The sequence below is a fragment of the Polypterus senegalus genome, chromosome 14, assembly GCF_016835505.1.
Source record: "Polypterus senegalus isolate Bchr_013 chromosome 14, ASM1683550v1, whole genome shotgun sequence".
Classification (NCBI taxonomy): domain Eukaryota; kingdom Metazoa; phylum Chordata; class Cladistia; order Polypteriformes; family Polypteridae; genus Polypterus; species Polypterus senegalus.
This window is the reverse complement of record NC_053167.1, coordinates 143,233,145-143,259,759: the sequence shown is the minus strand read 5'-3', so window position 1 is coordinate 143,259,759 and position 26,615 is coordinate 143,233,145. Positions and strand designations below refer to the sequence as shown.

At 40.9% G+C, this 26,615-nt stretch overlaps 1 protein-coding gene across 1 annotated transcript in view; it reads left to right on the top strand.

Annotated features, from left to right (window-relative positions):
- Positions 1-5,762: 5,762 nt before the first annotated feature.
- The window catches only part of LOC120514356 (interferon-induced protein 44-like), a 29,731-nt gene continuing 8,878 nt past the window's right edge, over positions 5,763-26,615 (top strand). Inside the window, exons 1-5 of the mRNA XM_039734674.1 lie at positions 5,763-5,935; positions 10,129-10,572; positions 16,150-16,201; positions 25,226-25,421; positions 25,499-25,651. Coding sequence (XP_039590608.1) covers positions 5,884-5,935; positions 10,129-10,572; positions 16,150-16,201; positions 25,226-25,421; positions 25,499-25,651 — 897 coding nt within the window. The 5' untranslated portion in view covers positions 5,763-5,883. The remainder of the gene's footprint in view (positions 5,936-10,128; positions 10,573-16,149; positions 16,202-25,225; positions 25,422-25,498; positions 25,652-26,615) is intronic.

The following is a 26,615-nucleotide window of genomic DNA, read 5'->3' as shown; positions in this document are numbered from 1 at the left end:
ATTATTCTTCCTGGGTGGTCTCAGGAAGTGAAGTCACTGCCATTGGCTTAACTTTCTATTCTCGCTCGGCGCCAGTATAGAACGTGTAGGTCAGATATTTGGTTTCATAGGGTCGACACACATTGTACTCTTTCATCGCTGCAAATCAAATAGACACACTCCCACCTTGTCTGAAATTTTCTGCACTCACTTTTGAAACAGAGCAGAAGGTGTTTCTAAATATTGGAGAGTCATACTGACAGAGTATTGTCACTCAAAAATATGGTGCATGAATGTTAGACAAATGTGTCTCAGATCTGCAGAATAGGATGTGCTTGTCTTTTGATTTTAGATTAACTTTGCTATAGCTACTTTTCTTTGTGTGAAATTCTTTCTCAGTTGCACATTAGTGTTAATGTTATAACACAATCCCTTTAGCCTGTGCAGGTTCTTTTTAAAAAGACATTTTGGAATTATTGATGTAACACTTTTCAATTTAAGATTCCACAACATCAGAGATGGCATGGCTTGTGGTTATTAGTAATGATAACAATGTTATTAAGACAAAATTTGAACGTACTGAATATAAATACATTTAAAAAAGGGATTTTCATATTTCACATTGTAATAATGATGTCGATCTCATGAGATCGACAGGCGGATCGGTGCGGCGTCCACAGTGATGCGGGCTCTGCATCGGTCTGTCGTGGTGAAAAAGGAGCTGAGCCGTAAGACAAAGCTCTCAATTTACCAGTCGATCTACGCTCCTACCCTCACCTATGGTCATGAGCTATGGGTAGTGACCGAAAGAATGAGATCGCGAATACAAGCGGCTGAAATGAGTTTCCTCCGCAGGGTGTCTGGGCTTTCCCTTAAAGATAAGGTGAGAAGCTCAGAGTAGAGCCGCTGCTCCTCCGCATCGAGAGGAGTCAGATGAGGTGGCTCGGGCATCTGATCAGGATGCCTCCTGGACGCCTCCCTGGTGAGATGTTCCGGACACGTCCAAGTGGGAGGAGGCCCCAGGGAAGACCCAGGACACGCTGGAGGGACTATGTCTCCTGGTTGGCCTGGGAACGCCTTGGGATTCTACCGGAAGAGCTGGAAGAAGTGGCCGGGGAGAGGAAGTCTGGGCCTCTCTGCTTAAGCTGCTGCCCCCGCGACCCGACCTCGGATAAGCGGAAGAGGATGGATGGATGGATGGATACTAATGTAATACCATGTCTAATAAAGCTGCATTATTTTCAAGAAAGCTGTTTTTTCTTTTGTATTAAAATAGAATATGTTGCTCAATAAAATCAGACTTCTTAAGTAACTGATTACAATGTGCTTTTTGAGTTTGCAAAAAATAAATATATTAATTATTATTATTATGTTATTGAATTACTACCTTGAAGTTTGCTTAAATTTACTTATGTTTATTCGGCATAGGTTTTTTAATTACGCCAATGCGAGATGACATTGACACAGCTCTAAAATTTATGTTAGATATTGTCACAACCGGATGGAGGTGGTACCCAGCCAGGACACCTGAGAAGACAGGAGGAGGGCTGGTGCCTCCTCCAGACCTCGAGGGGGCAACCGCCCCGGAGGCCTCGGGTAAAGAGCTGGGAAGCTCGACCCCGTAGGGACCCGGAGTTACCGCCAGGGGGACCCCAATACCAGGAAGACCCTAGACCTCAGCACTTCCGCCACACCCGGAAGTGGTGGTGGGAAGAGAAAACGGGGACACCCGGAGTGCTTTCAAGGAGACAGCCGGCACTTCCGCCACACTGGGGCGTGTCGGTGGGAGATTGCCGGGAACACACCTGGAGCACATCCGGGTGCTTATTTAAAGGGTCCGCCTCCCTGCAGAAGGGACAAGCGTCAGGTGAAAGTTTGGACAAGGTCTCTGGAGAAGGCCGGAGGCAGCCTGAAGAAAAGAAAGAGAGAGAGAGAGAGAGAGAACAGGCATTGGATTGGCCTGGACTGAGAGGTATTGGGGGGCTTGTGAGTACTGAACTGGATCAAAATGAAAAAAAATAAACGTGTGCTGGGTGACATGAGTGTGTCTGCCTGTCTGTGTCCGGGGTAATGTTCACAATGGTCTTACATATTTTTTTTGTTTTACATATTAGTTATTTCTACTTGAGCTAATTTATTTTTTTTAGTTTGGCATAGTGTAGCTTGTATCCAATGAATTCAAATTTTGCAATTGGCAGGATTTGTCAATGTAATGTTGAACAAACTCAAAAATGCTATTGTAATCAGTTACTTAATATTTTTTAATTGGGAGTATTTATTTTTTACAGTCAGATAAAGAGCATACTGAGAGAGGATAAGAGACAAAGTACTGAAATGCTACACAATCTAAACACAAATGTAAAGTTATATAAAGCCTATAAATTAATAGACAAACACCATCAACGTGTCTATTCCACAGTCTACTGAAAGAAGGAAAAAATAAAAAGACACGTGAAAGTCAAACACGACAAGTGAATCACAAGTTTAACAAATGGGTGTTTCTCATTTTTCATTAACATCCAATTTCCAGAAGATATTCTTGTAGCAAGCTGGCTGAAAGGAAAACAATATAAATGTCACTTGTAATTAAATTGAAAGGCTCTGTGAACATCGCAACTGTCAGTCTGACTCACGTATTATTTAGTGGCGCACTGCCCATTGCAGGAAAGTCTTGAACAATTTAGAAATAACAAGCATCATCTGCACAAAAATACCATCAAATTCAATTAAAATTGACGGTACAAAAACATTGCAGATTATTTGGTATTACAATTTAGACACAATACTCCAACATAAGGAACTAAACTGAAAAGAAAATAAGGTGATATCGTGCACCACTGTAGTTAATGTGAACTTTATGAAAAGCCTACTTCACGACAGAATAACTGATCAGCGTTTCCTAGATGCTTGTAAAAGTTTTTTTTTTTTTAAATTTTCCATGCACAGTCGAGGAGTTCTCGTGAAACTCGCCTTGTGTTATTGAAGAGTTGCCGGTGCTGCTGAGTGCTGATCCACTTCAAGCACTGAATTTAAATCAATTACTTGCAGCAAAAATGATTATTAATACAAACGTATGGTTCACAGTACAAACATAACCATGCAAAACAAAGTTATTAAGAATACGAATAAAAACTGCAACTTTCAAACGCTTTCACTTCGAAGCACACTTACTTCCATTGTCAAAAATACGAGCAATTAGTTTTGTCGCTTCTTCTTCTTTTGTCTAATGGAGTTTCATCGCCGCGGCTTCTTTTTTTGTCACCTTTCGTTTAATTGAGTTTCATCACTTGGTACAACGGCAGGTTATTTAAGAGGAAACTCTATAAGGCATAACCTCAAAGAGGTGGGGATCACGAACTGTGAAACGTTTGGTTAAAGTTACACTTGATAGACAACTTCAAACGTTAATAATTGGACAGGTGAGTTTTGGATTGTCATAGAGCAACAATAATCTCATTCGTCGAAGTTCTAAATTAGCACAATATGATTTGCTGAAGTCGAATTTGATTCACAGTGATCCCGCCTTCAGATCCGCCCACCACTCACTCGACCACCAAAGTGGTGGTGCAGTTTTGGAGAGATGCGGGTAGGCAACTACCGAGCTGATGGCGGTACCGCAGCGCAGCACGTGGAGGAACACCTGAACAGACCTGCCCGTCACAACTCTGCCCCGACCCCTGCTGTTCAGTTCCTGGTATCGCTGAGATGTGACGCCACTGGAGGATTCCAGCTGACTGTGGGAGATGAACGAGGGTGCAGGGGGCAAAGCAACATACAAGGTACTCGGGCCCCTTCTTCGCCAAGGAAACAGCTACATAGTATTTCAATCCACCAACTAACAACCAAATGCCACATCTTAGGCAACAGGATGCCCACCGGGCTGTTGTAAAAACGAGGCAGGGTGTCATCCTTGGCATTAATATTTTGTGTGGTTCATCGTTGATTTCATAAGAGTTAAACATATTATTATTCATATTGTTCATGTGGAAATGAATGTACTGATGGAGTGGGTATTTTATTATTATTATTATTATTATTAAATGATGCATTTCCATGTACATTAAAAATAAAAGTCAAATTGAAAGACAACATTTGATCCGTATGTTGTCAAGGATTATCTCCCTCTGAGTGTGTGTGGCTATTTATGGGTAAAGAGATGGCAATAATGAATAGTGACACGGAGTCACACTTAGTGGAATACAGCAAAGGTGGCTACTTAGGTGCTCATATGTAGGGTTTGGTCTAACGGGTACTTTAAAGTAAACGGTGTTTTCAATTCTCCTTTCTTTTAGCACCGTTCTTTCATCACATTATAGGACTAACAACGGCACTTTGCATTGAAAATGTACCCAATCGATTATTTTGAAACGACTTGTATGGCCTGTTTCGGAGCGGAGTTTCCAACGTTGTAGATTATTTTCGTTTATAGGATTCCCGTCTTTAGAAGGATGATGAAGGTAAATGACGAAAAAGTTGTCATCTTTGAGTCGTTCGTTACTCGCTAAGTATGAACGTTTTCGGGAAACTCGCCCCTGTTGTATCCTGCTAGCCCACTCTTAAAAATCAAGGTGCCAGAGGGGTCTTCAGGGCAATGCCATAGGCGAACCATTTTTGGTTACCAAAAGACCCATTCACGTGAAGATTCCACAAAGATCCTTTATGTATTTATATCCGTAACAGGCTCCATACAGTAAATAACTGGAATAGACAGTAACACATTTGTGAAACACCAATGATTTTATGAGGACTTTTACAACGCAGGCCTTACTTAAGTCCGCCTAGGCTGCCTTCCAGATTTCTTTCTTTTTTTTTTTCTACATATTAAAAACGTTTTTGGAAGCGCAAGGAACCAACTTCATATAAAGAGAAATCTTCCCAAGATGAAATGTTGTTTGGTCAAGAAATGGAACGACGAGGAACCTGCACATAACCCGGTAAAGAACCATAAAGTGCTATTAAAGAAAGAGGATTTTTAAGAATGTACGTTAAACATTTCTTATTTTTGTACAAGTTAGGAATCTTTACAAATCCCAAAGAACTAACTTCATATGCAAAGAACCCCTAATAGAATGAAAGGTGCTTTATCAAGCAGTGAATCAATGGAGAACCACCCAGCCTTCGGTAAAGTACTGTTACTTAGTAAGACTGCACATTTTGTAAATTAAATGTAAAAATTACATTTAAAACAAGTGTAATTTATATATTTTTTCATATTTAAATTATTAATTTAAAACCATAAATTAAAACTTTTTTTTTTTTTTACATTTTAAACCTTCACCTATCTTACCTCGTCTGCTAAACGCACGTAAAAGCTGTATGTTCTGGATGCGGTGCTGTATGTGAGAGTGAATGGAGTCCGCTTTTTTTAACCTTAAAAAATAAATAAATAAATAAATAATAATAATAATAATAATAATAATAATAATAATAACTCGTCACGTTTATATAGCGCCTTCCTCATCACTCAAAGCGCACTCTACGCAGGGAGGTCCCGGGACGTGTGCCTATGATCCCCTTACCGCGAGGCAGCAGCGCTACCACAGTCCGGCGCCCGAACTTCCTGACTCCTGAGCGACCTCGATAGAACAACAAAGGAGTCCTCGATATGCAGAAAAGCACACAGAGATTGTCACCCCCACTTTATGGACTGTTTTCCAATTCCTTTAATGACACAATGCTAATAACAGAACATATACCAACCATTTCACTTTTACATTTCCTTTCACTATTTGCTCCGCCTTCCTTTTTAAAAAAGAATCCAATAAACTTTATGAACACTTTCCTTAACTAGAACTACTGGTTACAGTCACAAAAATCAGGTCCAGCCCACCCGCCGTAGCTCGTGACACCGCGCTTGACTCACTCACCAGGGCAGAGGGAGAAAACGGACCAAATCTGAACGTAATGAAGAGAAGCGGGGTGAAATGTGGCAATCCGGTGCCGGTTACAAAGAAACGTAAGTTTATCTTTCATTTTATTTTTGTCGGATAAAATTGATTGTGTTGACTGCAAAGATTTGAACTTTTATTTTGTGATGTTGCCCGATGCCTCTGGGTTGGGGTGGGGTGGAGCAAAAAGCGGGGCGTCGCGCACCTTTCAATTGAACGCTCCTGCCCCTTCAGTTGTGTACTTCACTGCACGGTGCATTGGCGCGTTGTGCGAGAAGTGTCCAGCTGCAGACAGGACAGTTTTAGGCCTCGGACAGATCCGAGCACTTCAGACACTATGGGGTCCATAAATTGACGCCCCCTTCTGGAGCCATTCTCCTGTTTCGTTGGTGAACTGACGCCTTTTATTACACACCCTTCACGACGATTTCAATTCCCTTTCATATCCTGCACTCAAATGTGTATTCAGCATTTATGAAACTTCTAAACTATCGAGGTCTCTCAGTTCTGCATCCGAATAAGCTGTTTTGGTGTCATATATTAGAAATAAACTGAACAAAAAAATCAACATTTTATATTTTAGTAGGCTGACCCGCCTTTTAAGGCGACAGACTTTTAAGTTGACCACTTCTTAAGGCAATTCAATATGCAGATCAATTTGATATTTTATACAAATTCATTAATTTGGTTATATTGCATTTGAGAGGTAGCCTATTACTTTAATACTAGTAGCTTCTGTTATTTTTGTGATGAAATTTAAACCTTTTTTTCTATATTGAGGTCGCCCTTTTGAACCCCCCTGATATTTACTACGTGGTGAGGCATTTGTACTCCATCAACATGAATTATTTCCAGAGACATAATTTTGTCTACTTTTCCAGCGCATCGCGCACAAAAGCAAGGGAACGATGGGAGCACCAGAACTCACATCATGTCGCTTCGTACCACAAGCTGCAAGTAGTAAGTCTGTGATAAGTGGAATACCGCTACGCTTTCCACTCACGGGACGGAAGGACAATCCCGACCGCTTTTATATAGTAAGAAAGAAGAAGAAGATATCGCACAGTCTGGATTAGATAATCATCTTTTACCTGGAAAAACTGAACTACAAATCCCATCGTGCATTGCAAAATGGACGGGGCGTGTGTGAAACTCCGCGCCTGCGGAGCACTCAAGGGACGGAAGGACACCCGACCGCTTTTATATAGAAGGATAGTATACGCCCTGTGGTCGATTGGCGCCCTGCCCGGGGTTTGTCTCCTGCCTTGCGCCCTGTGTTGGCTGGAATTGGCTCCAGCAGACCCCTGTGACCCTGTAGTTAGGATATAGCTGGTTGAATAATGGATGGATAGTATATGTTTTATATCTGCGTTTGCCATTTGTCATTCATGAGACTGTACTCTTTAATAAGTTAATTAATTAATTGTGGCGGAGTTTATGCTCCAGAGGAATGACGCATTCACCCTCAGAAGAAGGTATAAAGTAGTCGTTTGAATCGCCCAGTTCAGACCTTCTCTGTTAGCCGAGCGGCTTTTGGCGATGATGGCTCGCGACTTCGCAGCAAGTAATAAGAGACGTTTTTCACATTCGGATATAGTGGGTTGGATGATGGTTAGATGAATGGATTTACTACATATACAGTATATACGCATACACACTCCATTTTGTTTCTGTCATGTGTAATGTTGAGGGATTTGTGCACACGTATGTTTTTGCATTTACGTCTGTTTTATTAAGTTCATAATAAGCCATTCATTTTGTTTTTTCTATTTTTCGCTACCTTTAAAGCTTCTGCTTCTTCGCCCTCTCTGTTGTTTGAATGAACGCTTTTTGAAATTTCTTTTAACACTTTTTTCCCAACATACTGAATCTTTTAAATGTGGTCCATGAGACGTGTTTAATGACTTTGTACCAGAATTCAGGATTGGTTTCTCTGTTTGGAATTTCAGCACAGACAAACCGAGCGACGTCATCAGCAGTTAATAATTTATTTTGCTAAGTAACCAATAAATGCATATGAGGTAAACCCCGTTTTTGAAATTCGATCGTGTAAAGGTATGCTCTGATTTGACCGGACATCCATTTCGATTTTATGTTGCATCACTTCTCCGTTATTACAAACATACACCTGACCGAATTGTGGTTTCTTTGAAATTAAACTTGTTGTAGCTTTAACTGTTGTGGGACCACAGATTCTCAATGCGTATTGTCCATTTTTGTGTAAAGCTACGTTTTGAGCATTGAATGATGAGAATGTGAACAGATTATTGTAGACTCGGATATTTTGCCTGCAGTGTTTGTGGATTTCACTTTCACCAAACAACAAATCTTTTAATTCTCGTGGATACGCCTCTTCATTGGGAAGAAACACTACTTTTCCCTGATGGTGACACGAATTAGACGATCTACACGTCTCCAACTTAAACTTTAAAGCCTTACAATATCACATACTTCTGTCATATCACCTCTGTTCATATATTCGATCTCTTTTTATTGTTCCGTCATTTCACCGTGTAATAATTTCTGTTTGTTTGTGCTACTGTGATCTTTATTATCTTTTTTTTTTTATACTTTTGAGTTTTCCTATATTCTTTAACTTGCTCTACGCGTGTATCGCGTCAACGTTTTTGAATGTCTTTATGAAGTCTTTTAGTTCTGACCCGGATTAGATTTACGAGCTTCTCAATTCTACTTGGTCCGGGCTGATTATTACTTTCCTTATTTTCTGAATTTGCACATCGATTATTATTGTTCTCTTGAGCATCCTTTTTTGCCTTCTTTTCTCTCTAACGCTTTCGTGTCTCTTTCTTCTTTGCTTAGTCATTCACGTGTCATCTAGAACGTATACCATTTTTAAGAGCTGGGAGCAGGCCCGAGGAGAGGGGGGAGCAGCTGGTACATCACTCCGGGGCCTATGAAGCTCAAGGGGACCCATGAGACCCAGCGCGTCCCATAATTTTTATTATAATTTGAATGTTTATTTATTTCCATCCATCCATTATCCAACCCGCTATATCCTAACTACAGCGTCATGTGGGGTCTGCTGGAGCCAATCCCAGCCAACACAGGGTGCAAGGCAGGAAACAAACCCCAGGCAGGGCGCCAGCCCACCGCAGGGCACACACACACTCACACACCAAGCACACACTCGGGACAATTTAGAATCGCCAATGCACCTAACCTGCATGTCGTTGGACTGTGGGAGGAAACCCAGGCACACACGGGGAGAACATGCAAACTCCACACAGGGAGGACCCGTGAAGAGAACCCAGGTCTCCTAACTGTGAGGCAGCAGCACTACCACTGCGCCACCCAGAAGGAATAATGAAGATAATAAAATTAAATTCCAGAAGTGTAGTGTTTTTCCTCTAAATCATGTAACCATTTTGGTTAAAAACACGCAATCATCTGCTAGAGGTAATTAGCAAATTATCAAGTGATGTAGATATATTAGAATTTCTGTGTATGTTTTAACCTGCCTTATCTCTATTTATTTCTTTTATTTCTGTCAATTATTGGATTCAACTGAGAAAGTGTAAATTTGACTAAATAGCATTGGAACTGAAGCAGATCATAACCACAACAGCACACTCCATCTTTGTGTATCATGACACATTCACACAGTTTACTCGCCATTTGGACAAAGAGATTAGATGACCTGGGCACACTGGGCCTCACATGCCAGAGATTCCCAGTTGGCATGTCCATCCAGTTGGTTAGATATGTTATACCAGAAGTGACATCTCTTCCTCTTATTAAATATCACAACTCTGGCGTTGTGGCCATTCTTGACAAACCAGTGATGAAGAAATGGAGGACTGTGAGGGCCTTCCATTTTGTTTACTGTTTTTGCCTTCATGTTCAGAGTGAATCTAAATGTGTCACTGACCTGTGACTTGGTTTTAGTCCTCAGAATTGCCCTTCAGTATCCATAGTGGTGTTCAAACAAGTTAAGTCCATTTTGAATGTCTTGGAATACCAATATGTGTGAGTTTTCTGGAGACGCAGTGTGTTGGCTCCCTAAAGTTCATTGCTATTTTCAGACCCTTAAGAAATGACCAGGAACACAAGCAAAGTATCTAAGCTGTCCAGTAGATGAGTGCCACACACATGCATAGCACATGGGACCCATTAAGGAAAAAGTAAAATTGTCTTTGGTCTTTAACGTCAATTCTGTCAGTAAATCAGATGGTTAAGGTAAAACAGAGATGATTCTGGTGGTACTCACAGCTGCCTCTCTCTTTCTGTCTCCTTCTTTTAGATCTCAGCATGGCCACATCATGTCCTCAGCTGGATAGGCAGACTGAGAAGCAGCTCTGTATGTTTTTTAATGGCAACGTGAAGTTCAGTTTGCTCTACCAGGGCAGCTGCCATGGGTTTAACTTCACTGAAATACAGCACAAGTGTACCAATCAAGGCCAAATCATAATGGTGGGCTACCTGGAGGATGGCTTGGTTCTGGGAGGCTGTATGAGCAAGGGGCTCATAAATCAGAACACAACCTTAAAGGATGAGACCGCCTTTCACTTCTCAGCTAGCCAGTCGGAGCCAGTGAAGACCGTCCATTTTGAGCACAATGCAGTTCGGTTTGACAGTGACCTGCGTTTCTTTCAGTCCAATGTTAGGAACAACACTGTGAGTGTCACCAGCTCTCAGCTGGAAGGAGAAAAGATCCTGGAGGAGCTGGAGGTGTACCGGGTAGAAGGTAAGAAAATGAGTTCGACTATCAGACTTGAGACGTGCAAAAAAGAAAATGAAAATCAGAAGGTTGGTGGGGAGATGGCTGCAGAGTGCAGCTCTGTGGTCGTCATCATGATCACTAGATGTTTTTGGAGATCTGAGCATTTTTTAAATTCTTTTCTTATGTTCATTTGTTTCATTTTGTTGATAGCATTGTTGCGTTGCATCACACATTTTTTATCTTTGGATGCTTTCCTGTTGTTTCGGGTCATTTTTTATTTGAGATCATGATTGCAGGCAGCTGTGAGAAAGTGACTTGAGGGTGGTGGTGGTGTAGCAATTGTTACTTGAAATCACAGCAATCTAAAGTGACTCTCAGAGAGCCACAGATTATTCATCCACAGTGTTACCCAGGAGACCCAGAATTGTTGAAGTCAATGCTGAACGACAGTCGATTCAGAACTGAGTGCTTTTATCATAGACCAGCCAAACATCCCGCTTTGTAGTGTCATTGTTTTCAGAGAAACCTTTAGAATCAGATGAACCTGATTCGAGGGGCACCTCCCAAAAGACATTGTCACGCTAAGAACATGTCACACCCCAGAGAACTGCACGGGCCTTGTGGTGGGCACTGGCTCACAAAGAGGAGAAGGGGTACTTTACCCCTCAGATTTTAATCCTGCGGGCATACAGCAGTGACATTTGTGATTTTGATTTCATGTGATGTTTGACTATTCAGCTTCATTGCCTGGTTTAGTGGTCTGACAACCCAAAATTAAAGAAGCTTCAGCAGAAGACCAAATGGTAGACAGTAATGTTTCGAACACCCTGAGTGGGAAAGTGTCTAGAAAATGACAGTTGAGGACAGACTGACTACGAGATGAGCGGGAAAAAACGGGTTCAGGCCAAGCATGAAGTCAAAAGATGAGCAGGTGTCCTAACTGTTACGGTTTGACCACAGCTCCATCCCAGTTTTAGTTTCTATCTGTTCATTTGTTTCTTTTATTGTTTGTCTTAATACATTCTTTTGTGTTTAATGTTATTGAATGTATTTCTGTTTTATTTTGTATTGTATTGTACTTTACCTACTATTTTCTTCTTTTATTCATTTTGCTGGTAAATTGAGAGCTCTCAATTTACCAGTCGATCTACGCTCCTACCCTCACCTATGGTCATGAGCTGTGGGTAGTGACCGAAAGAACGAGATCGTGAATACAAGCGGCTGAAATGAGTTTCCTCCGCAGGGTGTCTGGGCTTTCCCTTAAAGATAGGGTGAGGAGCTCAGAGTAGAGCCGCTGCTCCTCCGCATCGAGAGGAGTCAGATGAGGTGGCTCGGGCATCTGATCAGGATGCCTCCTGGACGCCTCCCTGGTGAGGTGTTCGGCACGCCCAACCGGGAGGAGGCCCGGGAAGACCCAGGACACGCTGGAGGACTATGTCTCCGGCTGGCCTGGGAACGCCTTGGGATTCTCCCGGAAGAGCTGGAAGAAGTGGCCGAGGAGAGGGAAGTCTGGGCCTCTCTGCTTAAGCTGCTGCCCCCGCAACCCGACCTCGGATAAGCGGAAGAGGATGGATGGATGGATTCATTTTGCTTTTCTTCTTATGTTAATTGTCTTCCTTATTCTTTCACGTATTGCGCTACAACTGTGGGCCTGGGATGCCTTGTCACTATTGCTAAGCCATTAGCTACCCTGCTCTTCTTAGTCGCTCATATTTCATGATTTTAGTTTTTTTCTTTTGAATTTCAACATTTGAATATTGGAAAATTTTAGACAAGAACAGGCCATTCAGTCCAACAAGCTCACCAGTCCTATCCACTTAATTCCCCCCAAAAAATATCAAATCGAGTTCTGAAGGTCCTGCTGTCTGCCACGTACACTAACTTGGCAACTTGTTCCATGTGTGGATGGTTCCCTATTCTACATTCTTATTGGATTCTTTGGTTTAGGAATCCTTTTTCCCTTTCATTTCTGAAATTTTCTTCTTTAAGTTTGTGCGCTTTGAAATGAATTCGAAAACTAGAACTGCCCACCGAAAAATTGAAAGAATCAACACAAAAAGGCCCTTTCACTGACTTAGAATAGAATAGAATGCCTTTTATTGTCACTTTACACATGTACAATGAGATTAAAAGCAGCTCCTTCAGTGCAGACATATATGTAGTACACAACAAGTAAATTAACAAATAAACAAATGGTGCAAAAAAAAGTTCTGCGACGCTATATACATATAGAAAGAATAAGAACTAAACCGAGTTATTGCACATTATTTAAATACTGGAAAGAATAAATAACTATTGGGTTATTGCACATTATTTAAATATTGCACAATAACGATGATCATGTGCAGTGAGTAGTGGATGTTGGACCCTGAGAGTAATGATATTGTACAGTATACAGATATTATTATCAGCACCATTTAGATATTGGATATTGCACAGTTGATGGACAGCAGGAAGTCCAGGGGTTGGGGGGTTGGACTGTGTAGTCAGTGCATGTGTGTGTTTAAAAAAGGTTATGGCTTTTGGGATAAAAACTGTTCTTGAGTCTGTTTGTCCTTGTTGTGATGCACCTGTAGCGCCTCCCTGATGACAGCAGGTCAAACAGATCAGAGCCAGGGTGAGAGCTGTCCTTGATGATGTTTCTTGCTCTGCTGAGGCAGCGGGAGGAGTAAAATGCCCATCAAGGAGTGGAGAGGGCAGCCGATGATCTTCTGTGCTGCCCTTACTACTCGCTGAAGCCTCTCCCTGTCTGCAATGGTGCAGCTGCCGTACCATACTGTGATACAATACGTCAGCAGGCTCTCGACGGACGAGCGGTAGAAGGTCAGTAGCAGGTTGGAGTCCAGGTTGTGCTTTCTGAGGAACCTCAGGAAGTGTAACCGCTGCTGAGCCTTTTTGATGACTGCTGTGATGTTGTCTGCCCAGGAGATGTCAGCGGAGATAAGGAAGCCCAGAAACCGGAAGGTGTGGACCCTCTCCACACACTCGTCGCTGATGTAAAGGGGGCTAAGTCGGTGCTGTGCCTCCTGAAGTCGACAATGATCTCCTTGGTTTTCCTGGTGTTCAGAGCCAGATTGTTCTTTGGACACCAGGCTGCCAACTTCAGGACCTCCTCTGTGTAAGCTGCCACTGTGGTGTCATCAGCAAACTTGACGATGAAGTTGTTGTTTTGAGACCTGAACTGACCTCAGCTAATGCTATTGAAGCCTCAGCCTTTTTCTTAGTTGATTATTCTGGTGCTCAGGTGTAAGGTGTCGCATGCCACCCTCTTTAAAAAGGGTCATGTGATGATGCAAAGTGCCATAATGCCACCATACTACATGACCAGCAAAAAATGCTGTCTTGATTTTGAACAGGGGTTCTCAACGTCGCTCCTGGGGACCCCCTGTCGCTGCAGGTTTTTGTTCCAACCAGCTTCTGTTTTTAATTGAATTCCTGGGCTAATTTAGTGAACTGATATTTCCCAAGTTCTGTGTTTAATGAACAATATAGAAATTAGAAAACTAAATTTGCTAAAAAAAAAAAAATAATTAATTGTACCAAGCAGTTAGATAGGAATAATGTATTTTTTTCTTTTTAACAGTATTTTCATCTTGATTTTCATTCTACTTTTCCAGGTGTTCTAACTGTTTAATTAATCCGTTATTTACTAATTAGTGGGTCTGACGCTAAAGTCGCAGCAGCCTTTGAATATTCCGTGTTGTTTGCCTGGGTGTCTGCTCTGCTTGTTTTAAGTTGTCATTATTAAAATACAATGAAGGGGGAAGACTGCACAGAGAAAGGGCAAAGTAAAATGAAATCGACAAAAGAAAGTTAAGCATCTAAATCTCTAGCAAAGGCAGAAATATTTATAGATGTCTTATAAATGTAACAATCATGCTGCTATGCTTTTCTGAATATCGACTAAAAGAAAAAAAAATCCCAGCTAATTAAATGAGATCAATGTTATCAGGTGTTGTCACTGATTAGGAATCTGGTTGGAACAAAAACCTGCAGCCACAGGGGGTCCCCAGGACCGAGTCTGAGAAACACTGATTTAGAATATGTCCAAATGTGAGAAAAACAAGCACGGTGGATGGTGTCACGATTGTACAAAAACAAATAATAACGATAAAAATGAAGCACATTAGAACATATACATGCAAAAAAAGGAAACCCAAGAATCACAATAATTAATCATTCAATGCATTTTGAAAGCCTTGAATTTTAAGAAGTTTTTGTGTAGCTGCGTTTTCCCAAAATTACCAAAGTTCTGCAGCTTCAACTCAAAAAATGGGATTCAACAAAAGCCTGACGCGTAGAAATGATTCCACAGACAAAATATCTTGGTTTTTGAGAGTTTAGTTAAGTTTTGAAGTAAAACAGTTCACACAAAAAGAAAAAATTAAAATAACAAAAAAGAAAAAGTTAAAGTTAAGAAAAGTTCAATTCTAAGCTTAATCTTGTTACATCACAAATCGTTACTTCTCACTTATCATTTCTGAACCATTTCAAAACGGTCAGAAAACTGTATGCTTATTCCATTCCTAAGCTTTAAAATGGATCTTTCAAGTCCTTCTTTAATGAGACTTGTTCTAAACAAACTGAGCTTATTATCACACTGTTATTCAGTTATAGTAAGAAGGTTCTATCTCTTGTTAACTACAGGGGGAAAAGACTATACCATAAGCTATGACTATGAAAGACATTAAAATTCTATTTAAATTAAGCAAACATCAATATGAGTTTAACTCAAAACTTTAACTTTCTAAGATTGGCTCTTACACTTTGAAAAAAAGTGCTGTGTTGTGATTGGGTTTATGCTCATTATTTAGTGTACTTCTGAACTTGTATTGGGAGTTCTTGCAGTTGAGTATTCTGTTCCTTTCATTATATGCTTACATTTCATAATGATTCAGTTGTTGTGTTTTGTTTTGGGGTATTTTGGATGCTGTTTTAGGTCTTGAATTGCTGACATTTTAGAGCTGCTTTTTAGGGGTGTGGCCTCTGAGGTTGTGACCTGTACTTTAAGAGACGTCTGGGAAGCCATTTCCTTATCTGATCTGTGGATCTCAAAACTCTCAATAAAGCCCTTACTCAACACTCTACTCGTATGTTACTCCTGGTTTTGACCTCTTGCTTGTTTTCTCCTCCTTGAAATTTGTCTCTTTTGGCTTTGGTTTCCTTTCTTCTCGATTAGTTTTTCTTTTCCTATACACATCATCTGGTCAGTCTCAAACGTTTATCTGTCAGTGTGCTAACAAAACATGGAGTCTGGACGCCTGAGCACACGGATTTAGAAAACCCCAACTCAGGTTGAAGCTGAACTCTCCACTTGGCAGAAGAATTCCTTTAATTGTGGCCAGGTGATAAAAGATGGACAGGATTCTAAGTTTTATCCTTATACTCTGTGGACAGGTAGATCCTTAAGAACTCATTCCAGCCTTAAGACTATCCTGCTTTAAATACCTGGATGTCACAGAACTTACTGCCTGAGCCTCTTTTCTTGGTTTCTTAGAAAGTCAAGGCTCTCAAAAACAGGGTCTGTGAAAGTCCGTGAGGCATTCTTTGTCTGATTTTGGGCTACCCATGGAATGAATTGTTATTGTTATTATGTTTCAGAGGCCTGTGACCTTTTGGAGACGCCCTGGAGAGAGCTGACCTCCACCGAGGAGTGAGTACTGGCACAATTCATGTGGAGATAATTACATTCATCTTTGAACAGTTTTGTCATTTTTAACGTTGTATTATTTTAATGTGCTTTTCCTAAGGGTGCCACCATTTCCATACTATTGTCACTGCAGCAGCCATTTTGTTGTTGGCAGTGCTGCATGTTGCTAGGTCATGTGATCAACTAAAACCACAGTAAAATAAGTAACACATTGAAAATGTCTTCCTTAAGAGTAGGAGGATTAGGAATGCAATAAATGAGATGGGATTCTATGTAGCCGCACATAACTTGGATGGAATAGGAATGAGGATAAATAACAAAGTAGAACATAAACAGGTACACCTTATTTAAGAAAAAGCAGGCAAAACTGAAAAGGTGAAGGAGTCGCCGTTGTTGTAAAACAGACTTTGAAGGCAAAGCTTCTTCAATGAGATGGCGAGCCACTTAATGAGACACGTGGACTTAATTGGACACCATCAGGGGTCAAGGCCTGGCAGTTAGAGTGTTTTATATCCCCCCCAATGTAGATGGTAAAGTAAATTTACATCTTTTTAATAATATTAGCAAGACAAGTTTACAAAGAAATTTTTTAGTCACATGGGCTTAAATAATCAAAATAATGGAGCATAAGAGCAGAAGATCTGTCCAGATTTAGTTTTACGTAGTAATCAGGCCATTAGGAGCTCCTAACCAAAGTGTAATCATCATGTCTCAACCTGGTGGGTTCACTTTCTTGTGTTCTGTCTGTTTTGTTCATTCGTGATTCTTTTATTTATGCTAATGTCACTTGTGTTGATTCTGTGCAATATTCTTTGTTTTTGGATTTTCACTTTGCATGTAGGCTGCCTGTGTTATGTTCCATGTGTTTAGTTGGTGGTCCTCCAAGAGGCAGGGCTTCCTACCAGTCACTGCCCTCCGCCCTATAAATCAGAGACTCTCAAACTTTTTTCAGACCAGGGACCCTTTAGAAGTAGGAAAAAATTACAGGCTCCCTACTATAAGGAAACACTAAATACGTCATTTATTAAAACAAAATGTATAGAACTCTTGATATTAAAGCACCTTTTCAGATTGTTTAGGTTCAGAAGTGCTCTAAGCCACATGTTTTCAGTGATCATGTACCCGGTAAGTTAATGAGATGGCTGCACTTGGGACAGATCTGCTATGATGCTAATGAGGGTTAAGATTCAGAGCCCCTAATCCCACAGAGGCCCCATAAGTGATTTTAGTCCACATTGCTTAAAATGTTTGGGTGTCTACTATGTGAGAAGGGGTTCTAAAAATAATCATTGAAACAGCACATTAATTCAGCACAGCAATTTCAAAATCTGAAATGTAGTGGTTTAAATTTTAAAAAACTTTGTCGTGATCAGTCATGGAACAACTCCATTTGAAGAAGATAGCTAGTGTTTGCCCAGTCCTTGTTGCCGGCCCCCATAACAGGTCAAAATTCAGGGCCCCAAAAATAGTGGTGCTCTCCTCTCTGACAGCAGAGCTTCTCAATTCTGGGACTGATGGATGATAGGCAGACTCCTCTGTTAAACATAACCCTGTATTTTGTCTTGATGGCAGTCACTGTTGAGAATGAGAACTCAGAAAGCCAAACTTTATAATTATCATCATATTGTCCTTTTTTAGATGAAAACAGCTTATTTTCACATGACCCAATAATGTATCCATTACTTTTTAGTCCAAACTAGCAACTGAGCAAAGCAGAATCACAAGTGATTGACACTCACGTGACTGACAGCAGTTTGTGTGAGGCTCACACTGATTTTTATTGGCTCAGAACATTATGGGGGTGACTGGCACATAGTTTGTGTGCTTCTGCTCATGCTCAGTGCAATATGGTCTCAGGATGTGTTGAAGGCCCGTCTTCTAGGTTACTGCATTCTCCTTTATAAGCTGACATGTAAGGCAGAACAGCACAGGACAACAGCTAGTCTTCTTTTGATTGGCTGTCGGAAAACGGTGTTGGTGGAATATGTTGACTCCGCCGCTTGCATAGACAGCCACATTGTTAAGGAAAGTTGGCACATTGTTTAATGCTTCATTGGGTTATTTCATATAGGAGATTGTTTTTTACACTCTAAATCTAAAGTTTCATGGTGATTGCTTAAAATAAGTAGAATAAAGGAGAAGGGAATTATCAGATCATTGGTACACCAAGTATACATGATATTTATGAACTGACAAATGGTACTGTGGTATAGCGGGTCCACAGCGTTTTCAGTAAGGGCCAGTTTTTAAAGAAATAATCACCGCTCTTGCGGTGGCTTAGCAAGGGGGCGTTGGGCCATAGCAAGCCACGGGGCGATCTGCAGTTTGGGCGTTTCTCACCGCGTGCAGAGGTGAGGAACCGCCCACATCCGTGATTGCTCCCGTGGCTAATATGCTACAGCTGCTATGGCCCCTCGCATTATAAGAAACGCGAGTCGGTTTGGAGGAAAGATCAGAAAACGGAAAGAGAAAGAGACGGAGGTAGCTGAGAGAGCCGGTATGGAAGAGCGAGCGAGGGAGAAAGCAGGCAGCTGGGAGGCGAGCCCACGAGGGGAGTGTTTGGCCGACCTTCAGTGGGGCTGAGAAAGCGGTCGCTCCAGCTGAGCGACTAAGTAGCTGGAGTGACCAGTGGAATCGACTTGACCGTAGAAGGAGCGGGAGTTGAGAAGACTTTGGGCTGGTGTAGTCCCAGCGTGAGCGCCTTGGCCGCAGGGAAATAACCCAAGTCTTGGTCCGGTTGGGAGCCTGACGAAGCCAAGGGTCGAAGGGCTACCGGACCTGATTGAAGGGCAGCTGATCCTACTGGTAGGCGACTCTCCTGTAGAGCAGACCAGATGAGTGTAGCAGAGGAGCCGCCATGGAAGCAGAAGACACCGGGCTTTTGGTTTTAACATATTACTTCCTGTACTATTTTACCTCGTTGTTTTTAGAGGATTTTTCTATTTATTGATTTTAAACCTCCACATGTTTTTTTATTGGATTATTTATTTAATGAAGACTTTATGAAAGCACTGCACTTTATTTGAACACTGTTTTTGTTGACTGTTTTAATAAAAGCACTGTTGCACTTTTTTTTTTTACCATCTCTTGCTTACTTGTTGCCTTCACTGACTAGCTCACTCAGTAACATTATCGACGGTGTTGGGTTCAAGTGCTTCCAAACAGCAATGGGAGCGTGGAGCCAAACCCGCATCATCACAGGCACCAGTTATTTTGCATAATGGGACCACACTTTGAGAAACTCTGACATATACCTGGAGGGTCTCCCACACGTCCAGGTGGTTCATTGTGAATGTGCTGTGGAGTCAGTGAGTTATTTTGTATTTTGTGGTGCTTGTCCCTTTTGTTCATTTTGGATTTTCAACCACTCTGTTTGGATTATACAGGGTGACACAGAAAAATGGGAACTTTTGAAAAACCCAATAAAAATAGAAGAAATCCAACAAAAAAATGTATTGACAGCAATTGAACCACTAGAACTTGCCTTTTAATAGACAGTAATCCAAATTATCAATGTCTGAAAATTACGTCCTGTAGACGGCGTTCTCCTGTACGTGTGCATTCTTCCAATCTGCTGTTGAGGTTCCTCATTGCTCGCTGCAACATCTCAGCTGGGATACCCCAAATTTCGTCTTTGTTTCAATTCATTCAGAGTACTTGGCCGAGCCGTGTAGACCCAACTGTTAAGGTAGCCCCAAAAAGAAAAAATCACAAACGTACAAATCTGGTATTCTTGAGGGACAGGGAATGTCACCAAACCTTGAGATGACACGGTTACTGAACAATTCTCGCACCGCTGCCATTGATTGCCTTGCAATTGATTACTAAATTACTAAATAGCGAGATTGTTTACAGCTCAAGGTCCCTGTTCTGCAGTGCTGCCAACTGTACATGGCTGCCACTACGCATTTCAAAAGTTCCTGTTTTTCTGTGTCACCTTATACATTGGGGTGATGTTCATGATGTTCAACTTGGATTGCCATTGTCATAGGCAATGCTGTTTTGCCATTGTGCTCCACAGAGCTTCATTGTGGTTGGAATACTTTTTGTGAAGAAAAAATCTTTTACAGTGGGATGCAAAAGTTTGGGCAACCTTGTTAATAGTCATTATTTTCCTGTATAAATTGTTGGTTGTTACGATAAAAAATGTCAGTTAAATATATCATATAGGAGACACACACAGTGAGATTTGAGAAGTGAAATGAAGTTTATTGGATTTACAGAAAGTGTGCAATAATTGTTCAAACAAAATCAGGCAGGTGCATAAATTTGGGCACCACAAAAAAGAAATGAAATTAATATTTAGTAGATCCGCCTTTTGCAGAAATTCCAGCCTCTAAACGCTTCCTGTAGGTTCCAATGAGAGTCTGGATTGTGGTTTTATGGTATTTTGGACCATTCCTCTTTACAAAACATCTCGAGTTCATTCAGCTTTGATGGCTTCCGAGCATGGACAGCTCTCTTTAACTCACACCACAGATTTTCAATTCTATTCAGGTCTGGGGACTGAGATGGCCATTCCAGAACGTTCTACTTGTTCCTCTGCATGAATGCCTTAGTGGATTTTGAGCAGTGTTTCGGGTCGTTGTCTTGTTGAAAGATCCAGCCCGGCGCAGCTTCAGCTTTGTCACTGATTCCTGGACATTGGTCACCAGAATCTGCTGATACTGAGTGGAATCCATGCGTCCCTCAACTTTGACAAGATTCCCAGTCCCTGCACTGGCCACACAGCCCACAGCATGATGGAACCACCACCATATTTGACTGGAGGTAGCAGGTGTTTTTCTTGGAATGCTGTGTTCTTTTTCCTCCATGCATAACGCCCCTTGTTATGTCCAAATAACTCCATTTTAGTTTCATCAGTCCACAGCACCTTATTCCAAAATGAAGCTGGCTTGTCCAAATGTGCTTGAGCAGACCTCAAGCGGCTCTGTTTGTGCTTCCTCTTCATCACTCTCGCATACAGCATCTCCTTGTGTAAAGTGCGCGAATGGTTGAACGATGCCCAGTGACTCCATCTGCTGCAAGATGATGTTGTAGGTCTTTGGTGCTGGTCTGTGGGTTGACTCTGACTGTTCTCACCATTCGTCGCTTCTGTCTATCCGAAATCTTTCTTGGTCTGCCACTTCGAGCCTTAACTTGAACTGAGCCGGTGGTCTTCCATTTCCTCAATATGTTCCTAACTGTGGAAACAGACAGCTTCAATCTCTGGGACAGCTTTCTGTATCCTTCCCCTAAACCATGATGGTGAACAATCTTTGTCTTCAGGTCATTTGAGAGTTGTTTTGTGACCCCCATGTTGCTACTCTTCAGAGAAAATTAAAGGAGGAGGGAAACTTACAATGGACCCCCTTAAATACTCGGATTCACCTGTGTATGTAGGCCAGGGGTCACTGAGCTTACCAAGCCAATTGGAGTTCCAATAATTAGTTCTAAAAGTTTGGGAATCAATAAAATGACAACGGTTCCCAAATTTATACACCTGCCTGATTTTGTTTGAACAATTATTACACACTTTCTGTAAATCCAATAAACTTCATTTCACTTCTCAAATATCACTGTGTGTGTCTCCTATATGATATATTTAACTGACATTTATCATCGTAACAACCAACGATTTGTACAGGAAAATAATGACTATTAACAAGGTTGCCCAAACTTTTGCATCCCACTGTATTTCATAAACATTTGGTCCATGCTCTTATTATTACTTGGGGTTTGATGGTGATGTCCCCTTCTAGTGAGCATTATTGGAAATGTTTGGAACTGCATACTTTGGGAGTCTTTACTGCTTGGGACTCTTAGCTCTCAATGATATTAGACTTCACAGTGTTTTGGCAGAATGCACATTCTAAACCAAAAACTGTCAAATTTAATTTTACTTGGGCAAACATTTTACTTTGGGTAGATATGCCCAAGCCTCAGTAAGGTAAGTTATAATAAATGTGGAGAGAGTCGAGGAGATGTGGAGCAGGTTTAAAAGTGTGTTACTTATAATGACGGACAAGTTCATCATGAAATTTACAAGCAGTAAGAAACTAAAGAAAGCTCAGAGGTAGATAAATAAGAAGCTAAAGAAGATGTTTGGAAGGAAAAAACAACAACTATACTGTATGTATAGGGTTAAAAACAAATAACTAACTGTAGGACTTACAGTATGAGAGCAACAGTTAAAAATGATATTAGGAAGGCTAAAAGGCAGCAAGAGAGAAATATTGCAGAAAAGATGAGCACAATTGGTTCTTTCTGTATTTTATCAGTAAATGAACATTCAAGAAGGAGGTGAAGATTATTAGGAATGGCAAAGGTGAGGTAAAATATACAGACGACAAACTAGCAAATGCTTTAAAATTGTGCATTGAACTTCATAGGTGTGAAGAAGTACACAACCTCCCAAAAGTAACAGAGACTGCTAAGGAGCTGCTTATTCACTTGAAGTTTGTAGAGGGAGAAGTTTTGCTTTGATTAAATAGGCTGAAATATGACAAATCTGCAGGACAAGATATTAGTTACTCTCAAGTTCTAAAGGAAGTTAGTAAGTACAGATTTAAATCCTTGGCAGATATTTTTTTGAAAATCTCCTCACACTGGAGAAATTCTTAAAGATGGCAAAATAACAAATATTATCCCTTTATATGAAAAGTGTGACCAGGCTGATCCAAATAACTACTCACAGCACAGGTAAATTAATGGAAGGAATTATTAAGAAAAAGATCAAGCAGCTTATATCAAGAACAGGTGTTTTACTGAACACTCAGCATGGAGTCAGTAAAGGAAGGTTATGATTCACTAGTTGTCTGTAATTCTAGTTGTAAGCACCCAAAGTATATGATCAGAGAGGCGTGTGTGAGATTATTTATCTTGATTTTCAGAATGTCTTTAAGATTGCATGTGAAAGGTTACTGATCAAACTAAATGAAGTAGACATTAAGGGTGCAGTCTATAGGTGGGTAAAAAATTTGCTCAGAGACTGTAAGCAGAGGGTTATGGTGTGAGGAACCCTATCAGAATTAGGTCATATTAAAAGTGGTGCCCAGCAGGGTCAGTACAAGGAGCACTATTGTTGTTTTTCTTGTTCTTTTTCCTCTTTAGCTTTTTCCACTTCTATGTGGGGTTGATGTGCCTAATGAACCTTCTCCATACAGTTTGATCCTGTTACTTTCTCACCAGTCAGGCTTTTCCCTTTATTCATCAACATCCAGTTTGACCTCCCTCGCTTTCCCCTGTACATTTGCCGCTGATCTTTTTATTATGCTCAGATGATCTGTCAAGAATATAATGAATAAGCTGGTTAAGTCTGCAGGTGACACCAAACTAGGTGGAAGGGCAGATAATGGAGAATTATCTAAAATGTTAGTGAAGGACTTGGACCTGTTTGTAGCAGCAGAAATTAAACGTCAGTAAACGTAAAGTATTACATGTAGTAAGTAAAAAAGTTAGATATGAATGCACAGTTGGAGGTCTGAAAATCAAGAGTACACCTTAGGAGAAGGATTTTGGAGTCACAGTTGACGTGATACTATCAACTGCCAGATTGTGTTCAGAAGTCATTAAGAACGTTTAAAGAATGTGTGGTATCACAAAAATCAGACACAAGAGTCATAAAAAGGTTTGGAGCAGCCACCCATATAATATTTCTTGGCTGGAAATGGTTAAATTGCTAGCACTGAAGTGCTCAGAACAGAGTCCAAAACAGAACTGACGAGGTTAGTCAAATATGGCAGCTTTAAAGGCCAGAAAAGGAAGTGAAGTCATCGAGGGCAGAAGCGGAACGGTCCTCTTCCATAGGTTCAGACTTGGACGTGATGTCATCAAAAGGGCATGGTCATGGGTTCTTCACCGGAAGTGACGTCATCAGGGCCAGACGAAATTTCCTGTGAACGGTCTACAGAAAAGTGAGAAAAAAGGTCAGTGCACGCCGCCACCCCCTGGTCTGCCGTGGAATTACACTCATTTAGACCCTTTAGCTGCCTCCCATGCACACATGTGTGACAGTGGTTACATAGCTCCCTGATGTGTGGAGTCCAAGACAGTTCTGCTCAAGCTTTATAACACACTGGCCAGGCCTCATCTACAGTGCAGTGTGCAGTTTTGGTCTCCATATTTCAAAACAATGTGATAGATCTATAGAGAGTTCAGAAAAGGCTGGCAAAATAAGAAACCAAAAGGCAGCAATGAAAACATAAATAAATAACAAACAATATTAATCAAAGGTATAAAACCAAAACAAAAATGATAATCAAATGCAAATATTAAGAGGGAACATAACAAAAATCCAAGGTTCATAATGTTTTTAATCTATGATTTTGGGTGATGTTCCTAGGAGTTTTAAAGTATGTTCTTTTCTACTAATTCATTTAACTCTAGTTCTTATTTTAAAGAAAATCATGATTTTTGACACCACTTTTTAACACTTTTTTTTTTTACCAGGTAGTCACCATGTTGTTTTGCCAATTGAAAACCATTGCTATCACTTTATCATTGGTGACGTGGTGTGTGACATCATCAAACTTCCAGTGTAAAATGGTGGAACTCAGTTTCTTCAATATCCATTGGATGGAGAAGACATGTTAAAGAAGAGCTTTCTTGTTAGTTGGGGGAAAAATGTCCCTAGCAGCTGGCATTTTGCTTTGATTTAAGGGCCACTTAATTTTACTGTTTAGACTGAAGTTTAATACTCAGGTTTGACATAACAGAATCCTGTTGTTGCATTTCATGATTTGGTATTTAAGGCAACAATGCAGTGCAGCTGGTGGCCAAAGCTGTGAATAACCAAGCAAATCTTGTTATTTTCCATTTACTTTCTTTTGATTCAGTTTTCAACAAACTGAGTACAAGTACTGAGCTTCTGCCACGCCACCCCTCAATGGCCACTGTATCAAGATACTGCAATGCTGTTTGATTCTTTAAGCGTTTGTGGTCTACCTGGAGTCCAAACAAAATTCCTAGAAGGAAATCTAGGTTCTGGCCTCAAAGATGGGCTCCTCAGCTGTTTTCATATTTCTCACACTTCTTCTTGTCTCCCAGGAAAAGGAATCTTCTCAAAGAGTCTGTTGTTTCCTACAAACCACCCACTGATGCGGTTTCTCAGGCCAGAGTCTTGCTTGTGGGCCCAGTGGGAGCAGGAAAGTCCAGTTTCATCAGCTCGGTCTGCTCTGTTTTCCATGGCCGGGTGTCCATCCAGGCAATGGTTGGTACAGCAGCAAGGAGTTTCACCACAAAGGTAAGAATGACTTTGGGGAAGTATCGTCTATGTGGGAGAAATAGCTGCATTATTTTACAGTGCCTTTCCTTTTACAGTTTAGATCATATACCATCAAAGCTGCCCGAGGAGGTGAGGCCACCCCACTGGTTTTGTGTGACATGATGGGACTGGGAGAGAACGATTTGTCAGGAGTGAAGGTGAAGGATGTGCTGCAGGTGATCAAGGGACACGTGCCTGAGGGGTACAAGGTGAGTGGTGCCAACAGAGGCCTACTTTTCCAGTCGTTAAATCCAATAGGATGACATTAAAATTACCTCATGTTGTTCCATTTCTCCCAGAGTATCATGCTAGACTCAACACTATACAATAGTAAGTAAAATATTCCAGTTGTGAGCAAGCAGAGGTCTTCATTTAGATTTGGATATCATCTTTGTGCAGCAGGAACTACTAAAGGGACTTCCAAAAAGGACATACCGTTTTGAAAACTAAATACAACTCCTCCTTGGTCCATAAAAAGGCTCTGCCACACTTTCGTTCATTTTGCTCCATAATTTCACTCCGTTTAGAACATCTTTGTTGGAAACCAATGAACAATATGTAAAAAGGTTCAACCTGCAATCGGCTCTTTAGAATCCTAGACAATATCCAATGTGTTATGATTCGGAGTTCCAATCATGGCTAAAAGAAATGTGAGGATAATCTGCACAAGCAGGCCAGGACCACCATTGGCCTGTCCAAGAAGAACTTCACCCTACTTAGCCAGTCCATAACCACTACCTTTAACACTAGAATTACCAGAGCCTACGAAAAAACTCGTAGATCCGTCCCACCTTAAATCACTTCTCACCTCTCCGTCAGCATCTTTTGTCCTTTAAATGTGTTGATAAGCAGCAGTCAGCAGCCTGCTATCACATCCCCCACCCCTCACAGTTGTCTCAGCTCAAGTCTGTTTACCTGCATGTCAGTTGCTTGGAGTTTTATAGAGTGAGAAGTCAAGCAAAATGACACCTTTTATAAATACATATCTTTATTTGGAACACATGCATTTCATGTGTGTTCCGTGTCTACAAAGGATCTATGTACACACATTAAAAAAGAAACATTTTTCATGTTTTAGTAATAATTGTCAAAATGTAGACATGAAGTTTACAATGTGTGAAGCCAGAAGTCCAAATATCAAAGAAACACTTTCACAAAAGGTACAAATATAAC